General features: G+C 33.8%; 2 protein-coding genes across 2 annotated transcripts; one reads left to right on the top strand and one right to left on the bottom strand.

The window, feature by feature from the left end:
• Positions 1 to 2,510: 2,510 nt before the first annotated feature.
• On the top strand, positions 2,511 to 5,765 carry LOC131652549 (TOM1-like protein 1). The gene is made up of 3 exons (XM_058922429.1): positions 2,511 to 3,230; positions 3,360 to 3,611; positions 5,139 to 5,765. The coding sequence occupies exons 1-3, from the start codon at positions 2,712 to 2,714 to the stop codon at positions 5,562 to 5,564; spliced, it is 1,197 nt and encodes a 398-aa protein (XP_058778412.1). The 5' UTR covers positions 2,511 to 2,711; the 3' UTR covers positions 5,565 to 5,765.
• A 10,095-nt stretch (positions 5,766 to 15,860) lies between these two features.
• LOC131650381 (uncharacterized) lies at positions 15,861 to 22,378 on the bottom strand. The gene is made up of 9 exons (XM_058920094.1): positions 21,826 to 22,378; positions 21,418 to 21,666; positions 21,031 to 21,225; positions 19,765 to 20,529; positions 18,439 to 19,659; positions 17,916 to 18,085; positions 16,914 to 17,769; positions 16,667 to 16,806; positions 15,861 to 15,977 (listed from the first exon to the last, which is right to left on the bottom strand). Exons 1-9 carry the CDS (start codon positions 22,376 to 22,378, stop codon positions 15,861 to 15,863), a joined length of 4,266 nt encoding a protein of 1,421 aa, XP_058776077.1.

The raw sequence follows: 22,378 nt of genomic DNA, 5'->3' as shown, positions 1-22,378 counted from the left end.
TTCTTTATGTTTAATTGTGAAAATGTTATTGAGAAAACTTAAGTAGCGCATATTAGGACATATAATTTGTTTAGATTAGTGGAATAAAGTTATATGAGATGAAATAAAATAAAATAAAATTATTTGGATTAGTTAAAATCATATGGAGAAAAAAATGAAATGAAGTGATATCTATTATATTTTATTTTATCACTTATCCAATTTTTTCTTTTAATAAGATTTTAGAGTTTTTTTCACAACTACCACACATTTCGATTTTTTTTTCAAATAATCAAGTTTTTTTTAAAAAATTCGCATATAACCAAACTTTCAAAGTAATTACATAAATGACCATTTTTTCACTATTTTAACACATTGTCGCCACTGGCATTGGCGAATTACAAATTGGGGCGGTTTAAACCCTCGCAAATCTTTTTCTTAAAGCAAGTCGCCACTTGCATTAGCGACTACACTTAAAATTTTAATTTTTTTAAAATATGCGGCGGTTTTGAACCCCCACAGTCTAGAATAAAACTTAAAATTGAAATGTAGTCGCCAATGCAAGTGGCAATTTGCCTTAAGAAAAAGATTTGCGGGAGTTTTAAACCGTCTCAATTTGCAATTTGCCAATGCAAGTGGCGACAATGTATTAAAATAGTGAAAAAATGGTCATTTTTTTTAATAAGCAATTTGTACCTAGCGGTACTTAAAAATGGCCATTTATGTAATTACTTTGAAATTTTGGTTATATGCGAAATTGTTTTGAAAAACTTGGTTATTTAGAAAAAAATTCCACCATTCACTAATTCCATAAAAATACAAAGAGTCTCTAGTAATTCCTACGAGTTGATTCTGGCTCTGTTTGGCATGCCACTTTTTGAGCTTATGTCTTATAGCTTATAGCTTATAAGCTCATATAACAATAAAAGACCTGTTTGGTAACAGTCTTTTCATTACGAGCTTATAGCTTATTTTACTAGCTTATAGCTTATTTTTCAGACGCTATTTCAAATAGCGTTTTAGCTTATAGCTTATAGCTTATCATTTTTTCTTCCAATTTTACCCTTATTATTTTAATTAAAATCCACTTTTACCCTCTATAATTTATTTTAATTTAAAATAAAATAATTATATATTAAATGTCCTTTATGTCATTTTAATTAATCAACTAAATGAACCGCTAATTTTACCAAACACTTCAATCAGCTTATCAGCTATAAGTCATCAGTCATCAGCTATAAGCTATAAGCTATCAGTCATCAGCCATCAGCCATAAGCTATCAGCTATCAGCTAGCTTATCAGTCAACCGCTATTTTTACCAAACAGAGCCTCTCTCAATTATTGTACTTTTAACAAATACACTTTCAACAAATACAATGTCTATGATGAATATTTTATTTATATTTATATTTTAAAAAAATTAAAAATTTTACACTAAAATTGAAACTCATTTTGAGTTTTAAATTTTTTAAAAGTTATCAAAAATTAATTTTATTTACTAAAATTTCCAATACACAAAAAAAATCACTCTAAATGGAAAATGAACTAACCATCAATTCAATTCAATTTTATATGTGATTAATTAGATGATGAAGCCACATTTATTTTCCAATAATGAATCAATTTAATAGACAAAACCTCTGGACGACAGAAATGAAAATGGAGCAGGTATTGGTATTCCACCTTGTCTTTTTAGGCATGGCCTGCACACGCCGTTGTTTACCGAATCCAATACAATAGCCCCAAAGTCATTTTTATTGATTTTATTATTTTAAGAATCTATTCATTGAAGTTTTCTAGACGACATTTTAACAGATGAAAACGAACTTTGAAGTTCCCTGGAAAATTCATAATCTGGCTTGGCATCCTTACTTGAGATACACGCCACGATTGATTCCACAAACCAACTATATAAGACAAATAAGAACCTCTAAAATAAGTTGGCTCAATAGCATAGTATCCCTTGACTATAAATATGTTATAAAAATAATTTATTAAAGTATTACTAATATTTTTTTATTTTATCTTTAAGCAATATGAATAAGAATGTTTTCTATAGTGTACAAGACAGACTAATTTAAATTTATCATAATTGAATTATGAATAAATATAATTTTATAAAATATGTGTCATAATTAAAAAAAAATTATTAGATTAAATTTGGTTCTATCGAATTCAAATTTGTTTGTCATACTTATCAATACTATTAGAATAAATATAATTTTATAAAATATTTATCATAATTAAATTAAATTTATGTTCTATCGAGTTCAAATTTATTTGTCATGCTTATCAATGATATTGAATTTTGTTTATGAATAAAAAATAAAAAGTTAAACTTAAAAAATATAATGATACTTGATGTCCCTTCACTTTCTTTATTTTAAATTATAAGTTAAACTTAAATAATTCAAGTCATTTACATATTCAACAACCTTAAAAAAGTTCATATGTTTAGGAAAGAATTAAAAATAATATTAATAATAAATATAAATATTAAAAAAAAAAAGAAAGAGAAAAAGCATAGTTAAGGAAAGAGAAGAGAGACTCTTCTCCAAGACTTAACTGAGTTCATACGCCGTTACGCGTTTTTTCTACTTTACACCAAACCCTTCTCTTTCTACTTTCTTCAACCTTCAATTCTTCAATTCCAATCCAACTTCCTTTTTTCGATTCTTATTTTAGTTTCAATCGGAATTCGAAACTCCTTCGAAACTAAACAGAAAAAAAAATGAGTGACAATTTGATGGAAAAAGTGAACGCGTTCGGCGAAAAGCTAAAAATCGGCGGCGTCGAAGTTGGCCGGAAGATGACGGAAGGAATGACGTCGATGAGTTTCAAGGTGAAGGAATTCTTCCAAGGTCCAAACCAAGTCGACAAGCTCGTTGAAGACGCAACATCGGAGGCACACGAAGAGCCTGATTGGGCCATGAATCTTGATCTATGTGACCTAGTTAACACTGAGAAAGTTAGTAGTGTTGAATTGATCCGTGGAATTAAGAAACGGATCGTGATTAAAAGCCCTAGGGTTCAGTATTTGGCTTTGGTTTTGATTGAAACTCTTGTTAAGAATTGTGAAAAAGCGTTTTCTGAACTTGCTGCTGAGAGAGTGCTTGATGAGATGGTGAAGCTTATTGATGATCCTCAAACTGTTGTTAATAATCGGAATAAGGCTTTGATGATGATTGAAGCTTGGGGTGAGTCCACTGGTGAACTTCGGTATTTGCCTGTTTATGAAGAAACCTATAAGGTTCGTTTTTGCATTTCGAATTTAGAAGATGCGAATAGTGTTATGTGCTGTTGATTTGTTGAATTTCTGTTATTGATGGTAATTGTTTATGAGGATGATTTATTTTATTTATTTATTTTGTTATTGTAGAGTTTGAGATCGAGGGGTATTAGGTTTCCTGGTCGTGATAATGAAAGCTTGGCTCCGATTTTCACTCCTCCACGGTCGACTTCTGTACCGGAGCTGCCTCATGTGGATGATCTTCCACACGAGTTTCAACGTGATGTTACTGTGCAGGGTTTTACGCCGGAACAGACAAAGGAAGCGTTTGATGTTGCGAGGAATAGCGTTGAACTTCTTTCGACTGTGTTATCGTCTTCACCGCAACAAGATGTTTTGGAGGTTTCTTTTTTTAGTTGTTCTGTTTTATTATTAGTTGCATGTGTTATGTGTTCCGCTTGATTTTTGAATCTTTTGAACTGTAATGTTTTTGTTGCGGATTAACGTGGTTTGATTTTGAACTAATAGGTGTAGGCATGTCGTGTAGCCAGTTTGTTGATTCGATTATGATAACTATTTTGGCCTGTGTTTTGTGTGTGTTTTTAGGGTTTGTTTGTGAGTTGGATGGAAAAGAGAATGAAAGGGTTTGGGAATTGAGAAGAAGGGAAGAAAAGAAGGAGAAACAAAGAATAGACTGACTTGTTTGCTAGCCAAAACCCCTCTAATTTTGGGAACTCCAAAAAATCAGTAAAAGAGAAGAGGGTTTTGACTTGAGTTAGTTTTCTAAAATTTCCTAAATACCACTTACTTTATGAATCTCTCAAGCAAGGGAAAACATGGCCATAACTATAAGCCTCTCTTATTCCCCTCCCCCCAACATAACTGTGGTATCTTGGCAGAGGTCATAAAGTATATTGACTGACCTTATTCTCCGCTCAAGTTTTATCATGTTATACCCTTATTTAAGAGTTCAATGAGAATGTTAGACATTTCACTGTTAGCGTTGCAGAATACCTATAGGAAAGGGAAATAATTGGTTTTCTAAATTGATCAGCTGTTTGTCACAAATAATTTGCTTTTGATAATGGATTACTCTTACATGACAATGTGTCCAAAGATTCACACATGACAGTGAGGAAGGTTTTTAAACCTAAAAGCTTGTCACTTTACCCTGAATGGCTGCCCCTTTCACGGTCTGTTGAAAGATGCTGAATCACTGTTGAAAGATATCGAATCATTCTTAATGAGGCATTTTTATGATAACTTATCTTCTGAACTCCTCCCCGGGGTATTTTTATCTAGTGAGTTGTGTTTTTTTACTCTGACCCTGAGTTGGTTATTATTATGATACATGGATAGATATGGTGGTAAAAATACTCTGGAGTGTTGCGTGGAAATTAAGAATAGCTTAATGGTCCTCTTTTGAGATAGTTGAGGGAACAAAATGATTGATATTCTCTGATGCAAGTTTATAATGTTTCTCTTCGAAGAAAAAAGTCCACCGTTGCTAGCTATAGTTTCTGTGATTTTTTAACAGCAATTAACAATCCCACTCTCTCTACATTCTTGTAGTGGGATTTCCCCCCTTGACTCCAAGAATACACTGGTTATTGCTTTTAGATGGGATTATTAATTTATTATTGTAATACACCCAACTTGTTCTATTTGTTCAATTGTGAACAGAGTTAAAGTCAATTTCAATTTGGTATGTGGTGCATTTCTAAATGTTAATATTTTCACGGCCTTGTATAATTTGTGTAAATTCATTGCCCCCTCTCAGAATGAAAATGGTTTTGTATTACTTGTTCCTGGTAAACTCCCCTAAATAAGGAATTATTCATAGATAGGGAATGCTCCATGTTAGGAAGAAGCATATCATGCATTTGTGAATTACAAAAATTTAAAGGTGTTCTTTTTTCTCGTCTCCAGGATGATTTGACCAGCACACTTGTACAGCAGTGTCGTCGCTCCCAAACTACTGTCCAGCGAATTGTCGAAACTGCTGGGGACAATGAAGCACTTCTTTTTGAGGCCTTGAATGTTAATGATGAGATTCTCAAGGTTCTTACCAAGTATGAGGAGTTGAAACCACCTCCAGTTGCCCCCCTTCAACCTGAACCAGCTATGATACCCGTTGCTGTTGAGCCAGATGAGTCACCTCGTCATCTTGATACTAAAGAGGACTCCTTGATTAGAAAGCCAGCTGGATCAAGACCTGGGGTCCAGGGAGGAAACAACGATGACATGATGGATGATCTTGATGAGATGATATTTGGGAGTAAAGTTGGGGATGCATCAGGTGGAGGACATGACACAAAGAAGCAATCTTCTAAAGATGATCTCATCTCATTCTAATCTGCACTACTAATCGACCTTGGACCTTCTTTAACGTCTTGCTACTTCTATACGCAGTTGTTGATTGTGAACTTTCTTCAGAATTTCAGATTGCAATTTCCACTGTTATTATAATGATTATTATTGCAGTTTTTTGTGCAATTTATGTTTGAAAATGGTATACAAGTGCTTTAAATGGTATAGATGGGAGATTTGGAGAAACATTGGGTTTTAATCATTTTCTTTTTTGTCCGTTATTACTTTGGTTACTATGATGCTTGTCCTACTGTTTCTCTTCCTCCGTTAAAGTTAATCCCTACCTCTGAGCCAATTGGCCTACCCAATGAGTTGGGTTTGGTTGCTAAAAATTCTAACTCACTTTTATTAGGGCTATTTTGACTATGTTTTTTTCGCGGTGAGGCAAACAGGCATGTCTGTACTAAAAATCTGGAAAAAAAAAATGGAGCGGTGGAGCAGACATTAACAAAGGCTTCGATCTTAAATCTTATTGGGTGCGGATCTTAAATCTTATATTTGAACATGATAGGGCGGGTATGCGGGCACTATATCATTTTAGCCTAAAAATTGTTAAAAAAATTATGTTAATGCTCTTGTTCGGAAAAAAAATGGAGCGGGACAAGGCCAACCATATTAAGAAAAAGAACCTAAAATTTTAATCTGTTATGTAAAAAAAGTGCTGGCAAAATTAAAATATTCAATAGATGAATCCGTTTTGCCACCTCTAATTTTGTTTAGTTGAGGAGGGTTTAAATAGAGCTAATTTGTTTTAACTTAAAGACTATCCTCTAAGTGTCAATTTTATCTTGAGTATTACTAGTTTGATTTTAATTAAACCTTTTCTTAGTGAACAAGGAAGATTATTCTCCGAATTAGTCAATTAGATAAAATGTTAAGTTGTTCAGAAGAAAAAAAAAAGAAGCAAAAGGCCACCATTTTATTCGTTTACTATCCTCTTCTCTTGCCTCTTGGATGTCCTAATGGATCATTAAATCACTCATTTCAGTTCACATTTTACAATTAGCGAAACATAAGATGATTTTGAAAAAATTTCATTCAGACTCACTTCATGTTTGGAATGAGATAAAAAAAGTATTTGTGATCTATACCCCTATTGCCTTAAGGTATGGGGTGGATATGTGGCGTCAAGGTCTCTTGGACCCCGAACGTTTGATCCATTAATACTTCCGGGCTTCGCTCCTAGAACTTCCCCAACAAGTGGTATCAGATGACGCTTAATCTTCAAGGTACAAAATTCGAAGTGACTCGGTTTGACGAAATCAGAAATTTCGGTTTATGGCAAAGGAGGGTTAAGGATATGTTGGCTCAACAAGGTTTACAGAAGGCGTTTCGTGATGAGAAACTGACGGACATTGCAACCGTTGATGAAGGAGAAGACCGCCAAATTGATAAGACTTTGCGTGTCTGATGACATTATGAATTATATCCTGGACCTCACAACTCCGAAGGATGTCTGGAATAATTTGGAAAGTCAATACATGTCAAAGATGCTCATAAACAAATTGCCCGCGAAGCAACGTCTCTACTCTCCATAGCCTGAAGATACATGAAGGAGGCGATTTGCAGGCTCATGTCAACGCTTTCAACAACAACCTCGCTGATTTGAAACAACATGTGAAGGTTTACGATGAGGATAAAGCCATTATTTTGTTGTGCTTTACACCAAGCTCTTGTGATCACTTGGTGGCCACCCTTACATATGGGAACAAAACAATCATATGCTAGATTTTATTTCTTCCACTCTTTTACAACACACACAACATCGCCAAAATGTAAAGGAAGGTGGATAAAGTTCAAGAGAAGGTTTGTTTGTGAAGGGAGGCCAAGATTGTGGCATAGACAAGGATAAGGCAGTGAGTTCTGGAAACAAAAATAGGTTCAAGTCCAAGGACAGAAAAAATATAAATTTATGGTTGTAAGCAAATTGTCCATTGGAAGAGGGACTGTCTAAACAAGTCAGGCAACAGTAATTCAACAAATGTAGTCCAGTCTCATGATTCTTGCAGTGAAGAGGATTTGCTTTGCGTTTCATCTACAAAGTGCACTGATGCATGAATCCTTGATTCTGGGTGCTCCTATCATATGACGTTGCGCCGAGAATGGTTTAACTCTTTTAAATCAAGTGATTTTGGTTTTGTCTATTTGGGTGATGATAAAACTTATACCATTATTGGAAAGGGGAAAATTACATTTTCTTTAGATGGTGGTGGCGTGCACCTGTTGAGTGAGGCGCGTTATGTTCCAGAATTGAGGAAGAATTTGATTTCTCTAGATAATCTTTAAGCGAATGGTTATTCATTCCAGTCATATGGAGATAAAGACACCATAACGGTTAGCAAGGGTGCAATGACAATGATGACTAAAAGGAGGAATGTAGGAAACATTTATAACTTGTTGGAGGACACAATTATGGGTGATGTAGCATCTGTTGAAACTGATAATGATGCAACCAAACAGTGGCATGTGCGCTTGGATCATATCAGTGAACATGGGATGATGGAACTGCATAAGAGGAATTTTCTAAAGGGTGTTCACAATTTCACAATTGGATTGTGTAGGTATTGTGTTCTTGGGAAACAATGTAGAGTTTATTTCAAGATCAAGCAACTTAAGACCAAGGGAATCTTAGACTATGTCCATTGTAATGTATGTGGGCCTACAAAAGAGCCTTTCGTTGGAGGTTCCAGGTACTTTGTGAAATTCACTATTGATTTTTCTCATAAGGTCTGGGTTTATTTTATGAAATATAAATATGAGTTCTTTTCCAAGTTCAAATTGTGGAAGACAGGGGTTGAGAACCAGACAGGGAGAAAAATAAAGTATTTGCGGTCTGATAATGAAATTGAATACACAGACAAAAAGTTCATGCATTTCAATGAGAACAATGGAATCCAAAGGCTCTTTTCTGTAAGGAAGACATCACAACATAATGGTGTTACAGAGAGGATGAACATAACTTTGACGGAGAATACAATGTGCCTTCGGTTGAATGTTGGTCTCTCAAAAGGTTTCTGGGAAGCAGCACTCAATATGGCGTGCTATCTAGTCAAAAAAACACCACAGACTTCATTGGATGACAAAGTTGAAGAGGAGGTGTGGATATGTAACCCCATTGATTTGAGTAATTTAGGATTGTTGGATGTCCAACATTTGTGCACATTTCCAGTGAGGATCGACCTAGTTTTAGGATTGCATCTTTATGGTCTAAAGTTGTGGGATCTGATTAAGAGGATGGTGGTTGTCATAAGAGATGTTATATTTGATGAGAAGTCGATGTTGAAACAGTCAGATTTGACAGTTATATCAGATACTGAGGTAGAAAATTCTAATTAGGACAAGATTCAGGTGGACATTGAGGAGCCACTAATGAGTCCAAGGTAGATTGTAACCCAAAAATAAGATGAACTTGACTCAAATTCATGTGGAATGCAAGATTCAACAAATGTACAAAACTATACACTTGACCGCGATGGGGATCTTGTTCAGCTGCCACAAATAAAGAAAGTTATTGGTTGCAAGTAGGTGTACAAGAAAAACCTAGCAGTAACAGAAAAAGAAGGGGAAAAGTTCAAGGCTCGCTTAGTAGCAAAGGGATATTCACAGTAGAACGGGATTGATTATGATGAGATTTTTAGTCTGGCAGTTAGACACACTTCTATAAGAGAAATATTGGCCTTGGTAGCCAGTAGAGACATGCATATAAATCAGATGGATTTGAAAATAACTTTTCTCAATGGTAATATAAAGGATCAAATCTACATGGAGCATCCAAAGTGATTAAGTGATACTGGACACGACAGACTTGTTTGCGAATTGAAGAGGTCATTTTATGAGGGGTTCTCATTATTCTAGAGTCCACCAAACTATAATGACATGCATCAACCAGCTCCACAAGCTTAATACTCCTTAGAGGTATGTCATCATCCCGAACGATATTAGATGGCCTAAGACAATCGACACTAGTAGATTGGGTCCCACACGCCAGATGATCCTTAATATCTACATCACCTGGATCCCGACCATAAATAATATGGTAGGTCTTAATGAAATTTTGAGCCCCTTCCTCGTTCAAGGCAGAAACTTCCATCTCCGGTGAAGTCAAAGCAGAGAGAGCTAAATCTCCTATTGATGCAGATGGAGCGAGCGTGGAACTGACTATGAGATTACCTCTAAAATTTTAATTAAAAAGCAGATCGTTGAAGGAATAATCATCAAGGAAATTTCCTTATCAAGAGAACCACAAAAAAATCTTTCCGACTCAAAACTATCTAACACAGTTATACCGACTGAAACATTATGACTATTAACTGAATGATGGGAATCTGATCTAGAAGATGTTTTTGTTCTAACTAAAGGGGAAGAATCGTTATTTCTAGAATCACTAGATAGACTTATAAGGTTATCATTCATATACGCCATAGCAAAAAACATACAAGGTGCGAAGAAATAAACTAAAGGTAAGAAGGGTACCTGAAGAGAATGGAATCTGATAAAAAGTTAGAAATTAAACGCTTAATGGGAAAACTCCATTCTAAAAAAGATGAACGCTCAAGAAAATGCTTTTGAAAAGGAAATAAATCACTTTCACAAAAAGGAAACTGACTATCAAGATTGGAAAAAACACTCCAAGAAGTCGAGAAACCTTTATATAGAGGAGAGCAAGCAGCGACCCAGGTCAAAAGGAAAATAGAAAGCTAAAAACAACGGTGAGATTTCACCTTGGGAATGCAAGTGAACTCAAGTGCACTCGAGTGAACTAGAGGAAAAAAAAACCTGTAATCCAAAAGCCCCATACTTGAAAAACTGACGAAACGTCTCAATAATGAGAAAGGCATTTAATGCGCTTGTTCCCCATTACTTTTGTAACTACTTCATGCCTTCTTACTTCTCTTCTCTTCATGGTCAAATTTAGTAATGAGATGTCAGCTGCAACTTTGAAAAAATTCTTGACTAATAAAACACCTGGCAAGCCTTGGGGGAAACTGTCTTGTGCCAACCAAAGGTCCAATGCAGGTGAAATCCAACTCAACCATTCAAAACCCAATCAAAATTATCTAACGAATATAATCAAGACACACAAGATTCAAGGTACACTTTTCTAATCTTTACTTTTTTACTTCTCTCATCTTTAACTGTGTAAACTGACTTGAATGTTAGAGTGTTAACCTTACAGGTCTACTCGCATCACCATATCAGAGATCAACATCGTAAATCAACATCAATTCTGATCCCTGCACAAACCAATACTAAAATGATTAAATGAAATATGTTGCCTAAACAAATAATGGAATGTGTTGTGTCTTAAAAAAAGGCAACCGATACCTTCTCAATGAAGTTACATATGTTTAGGGGTGCTCGCGTTGCAGTTTGGTCAATTTTTACGTAAAAAATCATCCGGACCGCAAGAGAAAAAAGTGTGTGGTTCGGTTTGGTTCGGTTGACTTTTAGAAATAAAACCAAACTAAACAAATCAGTTTGGGTTGGTTCGGTTTTTTTTTTAAATTATTGAGTCATACATACACATATAGATGACTACATAACTTTATATTTAATCATTTGTGCGTTATCAAATAATAACAAAACTCATTATATTTGGACAAAAACTTTCCATTTAATATACAAGTAGGGATGACAAGCAGACCCAAACCCGTAGGGCCCACCCGCACCCGAGTCAACGGGTGAAAAGACGAATTGACTGGGTTTGGGTTCGGGTTCCACCCGATATTTCGGGTGCGGGTTTGAGTAATGTGAAACCCGCACCCGAAATCACACCCGCTTATATATATATATATATATATATATATATATATATATATATATATATATATATATATATATATATATATATATATTATATTATAATATATATATTGTAAAAAAATGTATTTTGCTGCGGGTTTGGTTGAAAAAACCCGAACCTAACGGTTGTGGACGTGGGTGTGATTTTGCCACCTGAATAGCTTTTGGGTTTGGGTTCGGGTGCGAGTTTGGGTAGTGTGAAACCCGCACCCGACCCGTTGTCATCCCTATATACAGGAATAAGATCAGATAAAAGTGAAATAAAAAACATAAAATAGTAGCATAAAACAATATCAAAAACATTATAGTGAAATAGAAAGAAAAAAAAGAGGAGTGAAAGATTAGAGAAGATGAAAAAGAAAGAAACTTAAGAAATGAGAGACTAGAGAAGAAGTGATGTGTACTTGAAAAAGAAAATGAGAAAAAGGCGTGATACCGCTAGGTGAGATTTCAGAAGACTTAAACTAAAACATTTAGTGTGAGAAAGGAAAAATCATTCGTAATCATAAGGATAAGGCATAATAAGTTTGAGTTTGAGTTGAACTGAACTGCGCGGTGTTGTTAAAAAATGATTCAAACACATCCGAACCAAATGCGATTTTTTGCAATTTCGATTTGCTTCAATTCAATTTGATTTTACAATTTTGTATTGGACCGATTTAGTTTTAAACAGCCCTACATATATTCACATAAAAGTGTATGAGAAAAAAGAAAAAAAATCATAATTTAGAGGAATTAATTTTTTTAACAAAATATATCAGCGTGAATAAGTAGAACATCAAGTACCAATAGTATTGAATCAGTGTCATATTTTATTTGAGTATCAAGTATAAACTCAAAATGGATATTCTATTTTATACTTTATTATTTGCACATGCAACTCTATATATGTTATTAACAATACAAAGGAAGAAAAATAATATTTTGTGGCCACAGAATAAACTAAAGCAGATATATAACATATGAGATAATCACTTACTTCTTACCAATGCCTACAATATCAATTCTTAGACAAAATAATGAAAAATAACTAGAAGTTCAGAATCACTATATACATCATTTCATGTAATTAACAATTAAAGTGCAACATCACAATACACTATTTTGAAAGTTTTTTATTCCTTTCTCGGTCAATTTTTAACATTTATATAAATTAACCATATAACTAGCGGGATACCCGTGCTATCGCACGAGGCCGTTTGAGTTTAATATTACGTGGATGAGATATATTTTATAAAATTATTCCGTATATATTTAAAAAATACATATATTAATTGGATGAATATCTGTAATAAATTTAAACATGTAGTATGTTAAATAAAATACAGCAATAAAATATATATACATATATATTGTTTAAAATTATAATTAAGTTTAACGAGTATGAATTTGATCATTAAAAACAATGCATATAAGAATAATAATAATTGTTAAATAAATAAAAAAGACCTTTTAATTATTGAAAAAAATAATTAAAAAATGTAATATTTTACATAATAAAGAAATTATTATTTTATAACAAATTATACATTGTGGGATATAAGCAATAGATTACAAAGTTATTTTATAACACCTATGTATTTTCTATAGATTACAAAGTTATCATATATGGATTTGGTAATTCAAAACAATGCATATAACAATAATATATATATATATATATATATATATATATATATATATATATATATATATATATATATATATATATATATATATATATATATATATATATATATAAAATTCAATATATAGCTTTGTTATGATAAATTATTAACAAATATAATATATTTTAAATCATACGATTTTTGTAATAAATAAATTGATATATAAGGGGTGGTAGTTATTTTTTAAATAAAATAGGAAACATATAAGAAATCCTTGTTACTAAAAATTTAGTTAAAGATAACATTTATTTTTTAAAAAATATAATTTAGAAATAAAATTTTGATACAATCAATTAACTAAATTTATACTTTGAATAACATATTAATAAAATAATAAAAAGATTATATTACATTATTTAATAGTCATAAGTCAATATTTTATATAGTTAGTCAATTAACAAATTCAATTAGACATTAACGAAATTGGTGGGAGATTATATTAATACAAAGTAAGTTTGAAGCATTTTTAAATACTGTTTGAATAGTTTTTAAACATGGTTGAATATATTTAGGAGATCTCAACAGTTGCACGTTTACCTAATATGTCACTCGTATTTGGAAAAGTGGTGTCAATTAATAACCAATGCAATTATGAAGACGAAGCTGAACGGATTCCAAGGAACAAATACATTACGGAAGCAGAAGTTGTATCATTGGTATAAGTGTTGTAGCCTACAAAAATATACTCCATAGTGCTTTCTGATAGACAGTAGCGAAAAAATCCATCCTTGGCCGTCTGAAAATGTCACGCTTATCCCAAATAGCCAAAGCATGCAGGTGAAAAATTTGTTTTCCATCAGCAATCTTATTCTTTCTATTTTTTCTTCAATAGTTTTAATTTGATTTAGACCTCTTTCTACCTATGTAGGAGTTTAAAATACATTGTGGTTCAAGATCGCTGGGAAAGGTTTGCGATCAAAAGGAAGCTCAAACGTTCATCTGAGGATCTCCGTAGGTCCTTGAAATGGAAGAAAAATCAGGTGACGAAGTTGTGCATGCGTTTGGGTTTAAGGGTAGCAAACAGTGATGCATGCATCTGGGAAAGGGAAAAGAAGTTACAGAATATCGCACGTGTGTGGCAACGAAAGATGATTGAAATCAACTGGAGGGGAAAGCATGAGGCAAAGAAGCTTGCTCTAGGGTTTGCTGTAGTTGAGGATGTTCAATCTGTGGCAGATGTTATGATCAGCGCGGGGCTTGATGTGAATCACAGAGTGATGGATTTATGCGAAGGACTGTCTATTATGTATATCGTTTTAGAAGATGAAAGGTATGCCATTATTTTAATTAGATATACGAAAATTTACATCCTTTCTTAGATTGCGTTGTTCTAAATTCATGTTGTAATTAACTTTGTCGTCTGTATGATAGTGAATGGAAGGTCTGGTCAGAATTGGTTGCCAACATGAAAAAGTGGTATGTAATATGTGTTTCAATGTAATTATGGTATAACCTTGACATTTAAAACTTAATGTGATGATATGTAAGAAAATGCCATTTTTTTAACGCTTTTATGGTTTTCCAATGCAGGAATTTTTTATGAGTAAAAATTATCGTGTCAGTGTTTTGTTAGTGGTGCTTTTGAGAATGTTTGAAGGATTGCAGCTTAGCATTCATCTATTTTCAGGAGATGTTGAATTGCGCATTCTCATTAGTTTATTTCCTTATTTGAAGTATGTTTTATTTTTAATTTAGAATTGGTATTGGACTGTAATGTTTTCTGGATTGATTGCTACAATATAATGGTGGATTCTATATATGGATTTGTGTGATTTCACAAATCTAGTATTCTTCTAATTGACATCATGTCTATATTAAATTGAGTTATTTTTTGTTTTGCGAATTGTAATGTATGGCTGCTCAATTGTTCCTCATTTGGTTCCCTTTAACATGTATATAGTGTTGTTGCTTATATTAGAATGTTTGTATGCAAAAATGTTTTTACATGATGACCTTTCAAAAAATGATAGCAAATCTGTTGTATAGTTTAATTGATATAATGCATGATAAAACAACATATTTGAATTGGTTTTGATTTTAATTGTGAGATTAGAAAGTATAACAATAAATTGATGGTATCAAAATAAGATTTTTATATTGTTTCATTGTATCAAAACAATTATGCTCTGCCTGATTATCTCATTTTCATTGTATTTCCTCATATTCCTTCAAAATTGTGGATATCACCCTCGTGCACTGCTTGATTTTCTCATTGTCATTGTATTTCCTCATGTTCCTTCAAAATTGTATGCAATAGGGACAAACTTGATAACTTTGCTCCCTTTATAGGTATCCATCAAGATGATCAATTTCTCATTATCTTTATGTTATTTGTAAGGATTGTCAGTCCCATATTATAGCTAATTAGTTAGATGCATGATATTGAAAGCTTGTGTATGCAGTGCACCAGGGACCTCATGTTTGTTATCTCCTTTATGCAAACGACCTTACTCTTTTACCATATACCAGTATAAATTAGACGTATTGTATCAAGCAGTTACCAGACCAATTCTGCCAAGCATTAGGATAAAAGAATAACTTAGAAAAAACTCCAGTTTATTTCGCAACAAATAAAGTTTTCCCACATCGTAGGAGATTGTGATTCACACATGTTTTAGAGAAGCCCATATTACTGATCACAAAAGTGAAGCCACGATTAGTTGTAAATTACTGACCCCAAAAGCTCTTATTTATAGCCTACTTTTTATCTTCAATGGATATCAACCATCTATTTGGGATATCTAATATAATACAGGGTAGCTTTTTCAAAGCCTTGTTGTATATTGGAGTTTGCCTTTACTTCAATATTTCTTCAATCTCCAGGATACAATCCAAATTTGAGCAATTTCCAGATAAGTTCAAGTGCAAGGGCAAAATGATTAAAAAGACACAATGAAGCTAACTCATAATTGATTAAACAGTACAAAGTCTACAAAAAAAAAACAAATACACCAATGAAATAAACATAAATTTCAATACCATTTCAAAAATAAAATAAAAAGAAATATGCTGTAAATCCCGGTCGTTGTTGACATCTTATGTTGACTTCGTCTTGGATCTGAGTAAAATTAATGTAGGTTAATATATAAACAACATGAGAAAGTAAGTATATATATATAACTAAAAATATATATTAAAGAATTAAAAAATAATGGATTAGGAAAATGTGGATTACCAATTAATAAAGTGATTGAAAAACTTCCTTGTACACTACATTTGTAGTGGTCGAGCACGAAACATTGTCGTTGTCATGAATCAATATCTTTAGACCGTTTTTGTTGGTAACTCTCGATATGGCAACATATAATTGACCGTGACTAAACACAGGAGTATGCAAATACAGACCGACGGTATCAAGGGATTGACCTTGGGATTTATTAATTGTCATGGCATAAGAGACAATTATTGGAAATTGTCGCCTAATCAACTTAAATGGCCACGGAGACTTTGAAGGCGACATAGACATTCGAGGAATATAAAAGAGGTTACCTATATTTTTGCCAGAAATAATTCTTGCCTCAATGACGTGATTGGCTAATCTTGTAACAATAAGTCTTGTGCCATTGCACAACCTTGAGATTGGTCTAAATTTCTCATCAACATAATCGGTGTACCAACCTTCAATTTGATAATGTGATTTGGTAGACCGGATGTTCTTAGATTACTCAAGAATTCAGGTGTTAGAACTTCGTAAGCTTCAGTGTAATTCACATCAGTTTTATCTATCTCGTCAAAACTGAGATATTCCTTTTCTTCTCCTAAAAAAAAGAAACCGATTATTAAAACGTGGATTAATGAACGAAAATTTAGATATATAAATATTTGGCCAATCTGAACATTATTATGATAGGTTAATAATCTGTACCTTGTATTAGATCCAAAATATAATGATTGATTTTGTCAACAACTTCAATTGTTGATGCAAGAATTGCTTTGCCTTGTAAATAATCAAGACAATAATAATTTTGCAACAAATCCGGGTATGTGCTTTCAACGATGGCTTGAACGGGATCTTCAAAATCTGTAATTAATAATTCCCGAGGGATCTCTATATCAACCAATCCATCATTTGGTTCGAATATCTTACCATCGCTAACATCCAATATCCATTTCGAGAACTCTGCTATTTCATTATTGCTGTTATTACCTTTACCATTCTTAAGCCTCATGTTTCTTGTTAGAGTGAGGACCTTGCAGTAGTCCCACACATAAGATGAGAATATTGATGCATGAACAATATCGGAACGAGATGCTCTTGGAACAACAGGAAGAATCTGCCGAAAATCTCCGCCGAAAACAATAACTTTCCCTCCAAATATTCTACTCGATAGACCATTCTGGTTCATGAGGTCTTTAAGGGTTTTGTCTAATGCTTCAAAGCAATTTTTATGTGCCATGGGTGCTTCATCCCATATGATCACATCAGTTGCCTGAAGTAATTGTGCATGCTCGGTATTCTTGTCGATATTGCATGTAAAGTTGTCAAGGGTCGGCACTGGAATTTTGAACTTTGAATGTGCAATTCTTCCACCTGGCAATAATAATGAAGCTATGCCACTTGAAGCAACAGTAATACATATTTTTCTCTCTGAACGCAGTGCACTTGACAGTGTTCTCCACATGAAAGTCTTGCCTGTACCTCCATAACCATGTAAAAAACACCCCTCCTCTTTGTTTCTTGATAGCTTGCATGATTGTTTCAAAAATGCCACGTTGCTCATCTGCAAATAATGAGTTTGCTTATATTTTTTCGGAATTACGGCCCATAAAAATAACGTAACGGAATTGCAAATAATATCAAGTTTTTTATAAAATCACCTGTTAGTGATTTGAATAGAGTAGTGAAATTTTTTCTTTCATCATCAACGTTGTAATCACGTTCGTCATAAATCAGTCGGTTTCCAATGTCTCTTGTGACATATGAGTTGGGATATGACATATCTTTAAACTCATGCAAGCTTTTTCTATTAGACTGCAACATGTTCTCAATGGCAATGAGGGTCAAGTTTTCCAATTCAATGTCTGTTAAATGCAGATCTATAACAAAAAAAAGGAGCACGAAGTAGCCCGGGGCCAACTTTCAGAGGCTACGTGAGGGAGCTTAAGAAACTCCTCTCGGGTGGATTAGTCGGCACGGAAGGAAGGATACCACTCTATTAAAAAAAACATCGCAGAAACGATATTTATCTATGAACAGCACAATAATCGCCTCGATGTCTGGCCTATTTCATTGACAAAAGTATATATAAATTATGCATTATTTTAGAATGTATCTTTGGACCGTTTTTAGCTTAATATTGCTATGTTGCAGCCATGTAAATATTTTAATATGAGACTCATTCATAGATAACCAACATATCATTGGGATAGAAAAAATAGTTAGAATGTACCTATTTTATTGGTTGCTTGCCTCTGCTGGTAAAGAATACCGTCTGCCAATACCTTCCAAGTTTTCTCCCAAACATGGTTAGGTCTATTCATTGTACCGGAGAGTAGCATGGTGACAAAAAATTGTCGCAAAAAATGACCTGAACCCCAATGTTTGGCCTCGTATATGGCCGAAACATATTCCTTATCACCATTAAGAAATCCCATTTCGAAACATGCATCCCTAAAACTGTGCCGAACAATTCCTCCCACCTTTTTTATGTCCTCGTAGCATGTCGGTCCTTTTGCTACCGTTAACATCATTCTAAGATAAAAAAGCTCACCGGTACTTGGCGGAACCCATATAAGTATTCCAATTGTATTACCTCTTTTGCATGGTCTCCACCGTCTGTATCTTTTGTCATACACAAATATTGTGAGAAACTTGGAGTAAGTCAAATCTTTTGCCTCTGAATATGTCTTGTTTGCTTCCATCCAAGCGGTAAACATAGACTCTTTCACACTTGGTTTTTCAAGTACCTCATCAATCAACTCATAATCAGTGTAGTAAACACAATTGTCTCCCTTAAGATGAAAATACAACCTCTCGACCGCGGGAGACCTTCCATGAATGGGAAAAGAGAATATCCTCCAGCATGATTCACTTGGGGAGACATATCTACAGTCAAGATATTGTTTTATTTCATCAAGATTTCCATTTAAAGATGATCCATCAGTGTTAGTATCAACTACAGTTGCGGTAATTCGGTCATATCCTTTGTTAATATATTTGAATAAATACTTAATGGATGTTCCTTGATTACACCACTCAATGTTGATGTGATCCTGAAATTTCTTCAACAAATATGGATTATAAGGAACTACAAATCTGTTATCAAGAACAACGTCCTTTTTCGTAACTGTATTTCCAGTATCTCTTCTCATGTACAAAGGATATCCTTCGTGGTCAACAACAGTGCGAGGCTGAAATTTTTTTGGGAAGAATTTTGAGCATCGATTATTTTTCATGCAAGGCGATGAAGTGTTTGCATATCCACATGGGTCGTGAATCATATGTGTCTTCACCAAATGATAAAGTTGCATATCATCTTCATCCGAAGGAATTTCTGCTGAAATGATGTTATTTATATCCTCTGGAGTGGGACACTTGCTATGGGGAAGCATAAATAGCAGAATATGTGCATGCGGTAAACCTCTTTTTTGAAATTCAATTGTGTATATATCTGCAATAACATAAAATAGTGAAACAATAAGAATAATAATGTTTCAAAGTAGTAATATTAAACCCAAACGGCCCATGTAGATTAGTGCAGTGTATAATGACTTACATGCAACAACTCTCCCCAAGACATGCTTTTTTGTTAAATCAGACAATAACTCATCCAACTTGATTTTAAAAACTCGAGATATGAGATCAGGGCAATCGTGAGGATGAAGCTTTATTTTGTCGGTTAGTCTTTTAAGTTCGGGCCAATTTGGATTGCAAGTAAATGTGATAAAAAGATCGGGAAAACCAATGTGGCTATAAATAGCCATTCCATCAAAATAAAGCTGCTCCATGTATCTCCTGCTACCAACATAGCTTGACAGCAAAACTACCCTTTTACCTTTGTTTGAACCATGTGTGTCCGATTCTTGGTCTGGACCGGTCAGATTGGAGTACTTAGAAACTCCAAGTTTCTTCTGATGCTTGCGGATATAATTTAATCTTTGGGACTCCATCATACTGAATCCATCAACCAAAAATTGCTGAAATAGTCTTTGTGATCTCAAAAGCGTATGTGCCTCGGTTGTTCTTGTTTGAATGCGATATGCAAGCCATTCTCTTATGGTAAGCTTATTCGTCTGTTTATTTTTTGAATTTGTTTCCCTGTGTAGAACACCAAGCCTAAATCCGTCTTCTCCATAAGGAAACAGTAGTGGATATTGTAAAGCAAGATAACTTGGATGAAACTCACTTATTCTCTTTAGCTTTCCGCTCTGCCTCTCAAGAATAATGTCCCTTTTGTCTCCAGTGTCAACGTCACCTACTATCAATGCAGCAACTTCTGCCACATTGGGTTGATTGTAAATTCTACCATCTTTTGATCTATCTGCAATTAATCTTAGCTTCAATTATGGTACATTTGAATCTCGTAGCCTGTCTGCTGCCATCCTAAAAGATTTAGGATGTGTGTTGAACTCATCAAGCATATTTTTCAATCCGGTTACAATATGCGGATTTATATTTGGATTGTTCCTGAAAAATACATTACAACATGTGAATTAAATTATAGAGCAATAATTTATAATAATAACCATATATTATTAATGTAGTCTATTATATAAATCAATCGTGATTAATTACCCCATTCCTTTAATCCTATGTTGTATTTCATTTTCAGTGTCATATATATATAGCTGAGAAAATCTTGGTGTCTGTCCATTAAGCGACATCATGCTCCCAATCCTATGGCAAGACTGTCCATGTACTCTGATGTTAGGAGGCCCTCCACCGGTATTGAACCTGTTGTCAAACTTCATACCAGGAGATGTAAAGGCAAATATCATGTTGTACAATCTACAATATTGCTAATAATTCTGAGTCTCCGCACCATTATCTTGAAACAACAAATGGTTGAGATAAGGAGGAGGTAATTTCAAAAGAGGAAGCAAAATCTTGCCATTTCCACAACATTGTTGGAATTTGGGGACCACAGTATGTTTTCGTTTGTCAGTTTTCTCTCCGTACCACATAAGTGCCCCACAATGTGTACATTCTATTGCAGGATCACCTATATCCGAGTATCCTGAAAAGGTATAACAGAAATTATAATATGCCCATAACAAATGAACAAAATAAATAATACAATTGCAATTTTTTCTACTAATATAATAAATTCCTTATGAATGATGAATTATCCGTAATAGGCTACCATAAAAGCTGTTAGAGAGATATAATTTGTGAAATGTTAATATAACTTTTTAAAATCTAACTTTACCTGAAACTTGATCATTAATCAAACTATAATTTGTATTTTGTTGTTCCTCATCATTGACGCTTGATGTCGTATCATAGTCAGGATTTTTGTTTATGAACTCATATTCACTATCACTAAACGAATCATCCGATCTATCATCATCAGACCTATCATCATCTTCAATGTTTACGTCGGTCGTACCACCACGCTTGCTTGTGGAGGAAGAGATACCCCCATTGTCAACATTAGAAAAGTCATTGAATAAATTTGCTGCGATGGTTCAGACATCATCAATTTTTTTCTTTTTGTTGGACGAAACGACGGATGCTATCGTCTGTAAACAAATTTATAACATGATGCTTATATGTTCAGGAAAGGAATAAGTTGCAATAAAAAACTTTAACACATGTTGTAAAAATTCTGATATACATACCGGAGAATGAAGATTCTCAGTTTCTCTAGTGGTACATCTTTCGTTTTCATAATGTGTGCGTGTGTGAGACTTTTTCAACTTAATAAGTGACTTCCTCCTCTCACGTGCCATTGCAGATTTCTGTGCAGGGGTAAGTGAAACAGCAGTAATAGTTGATATGGAGCTGCCAGATGAGAAATTAGTATATATCATGTTAGGTTGAGGTGTTGCATGATAAACAATATTATCGAAGGCATGTTTTTCCATAAGATTGTATGACACAGATTCTTTCAGACCACTGTGCAATAGTTTGGCTGATGAATTTGCAGTTCCACCGGGTGGCGAGTGACGATTCTGAATCCTTACATTATTGATAGAAGAAGTTATATTAGACAGTGGTCTTCTTATATTGTCACATAATGGATGATTGAAACTACTATAACATATCTTGAAATCACTTCCATTCTCATCAACTTTATTTCTTTTTTTTGTTCTTTCATTCAAGACCTGTCTCCGATGTCTTCTTGCGAGTGCCGATTTCTTCTTCCTCTCAATGATAGTTGTATCCAT

This window comes from Vicia villosa, linkage group LG2 (assembly GCF_029867415.1).
Source record: "Vicia villosa cultivar HV-30 ecotype Madison, WI linkage group LG2, Vvil1.0, whole genome shotgun sequence".
NCBI lineage: Eukaryota > Viridiplantae > Streptophyta > Magnoliopsida > Fabales > Fabaceae > Vicia > Vicia villosa.
Note: the sequence above shows the minus strand (reverse complement) of the source record. Positions and strands in the feature narration are given on the sequence as shown.

Coding starts and splice junctions, on each gene's coding strand:
- LOC131652549 (XM_058922429.1), top strand. CDS start 2,712: ATGAGTGACAATTTGATGGAAAAAGTGAACGCGTTCGGCGAAAAGCTA. Junction 3,231..3,359: donor TTTATGAAGAAACCTATAAG/GTTCGTTTTTGC, acceptor TTGTTATTGTAG/AGTTTGAGATCGAGGGGTAT. Junction 3,612..5,138: donor CGCAACAAGATGTTTTGGAG/GTTTCTTTTTTT, acceptor TCTCGTCTCCAG/GATGATTTGACCAGCACACT.
- LOC131650381 (XM_058920094.1), bottom strand. CDS start 22,378: ATGGATACAACTATCATTGAGAGGAAGAAGAAATCGGCACTCGCAAGA. Junction 20,530..21,030: donor TTTGTTGTTTCAAGATAATG/GTGCGGAGACTC, acceptor GATTAATTGCAG/ATAGATCAAAAGATGGTAGA. Junction 19,660..19,764: donor CTTGGGGAGAGTTGTTGCAT/GTAAGTCATTAT, acceptor ATGTTATTGCAG/ATATATACACAATTGAATTT.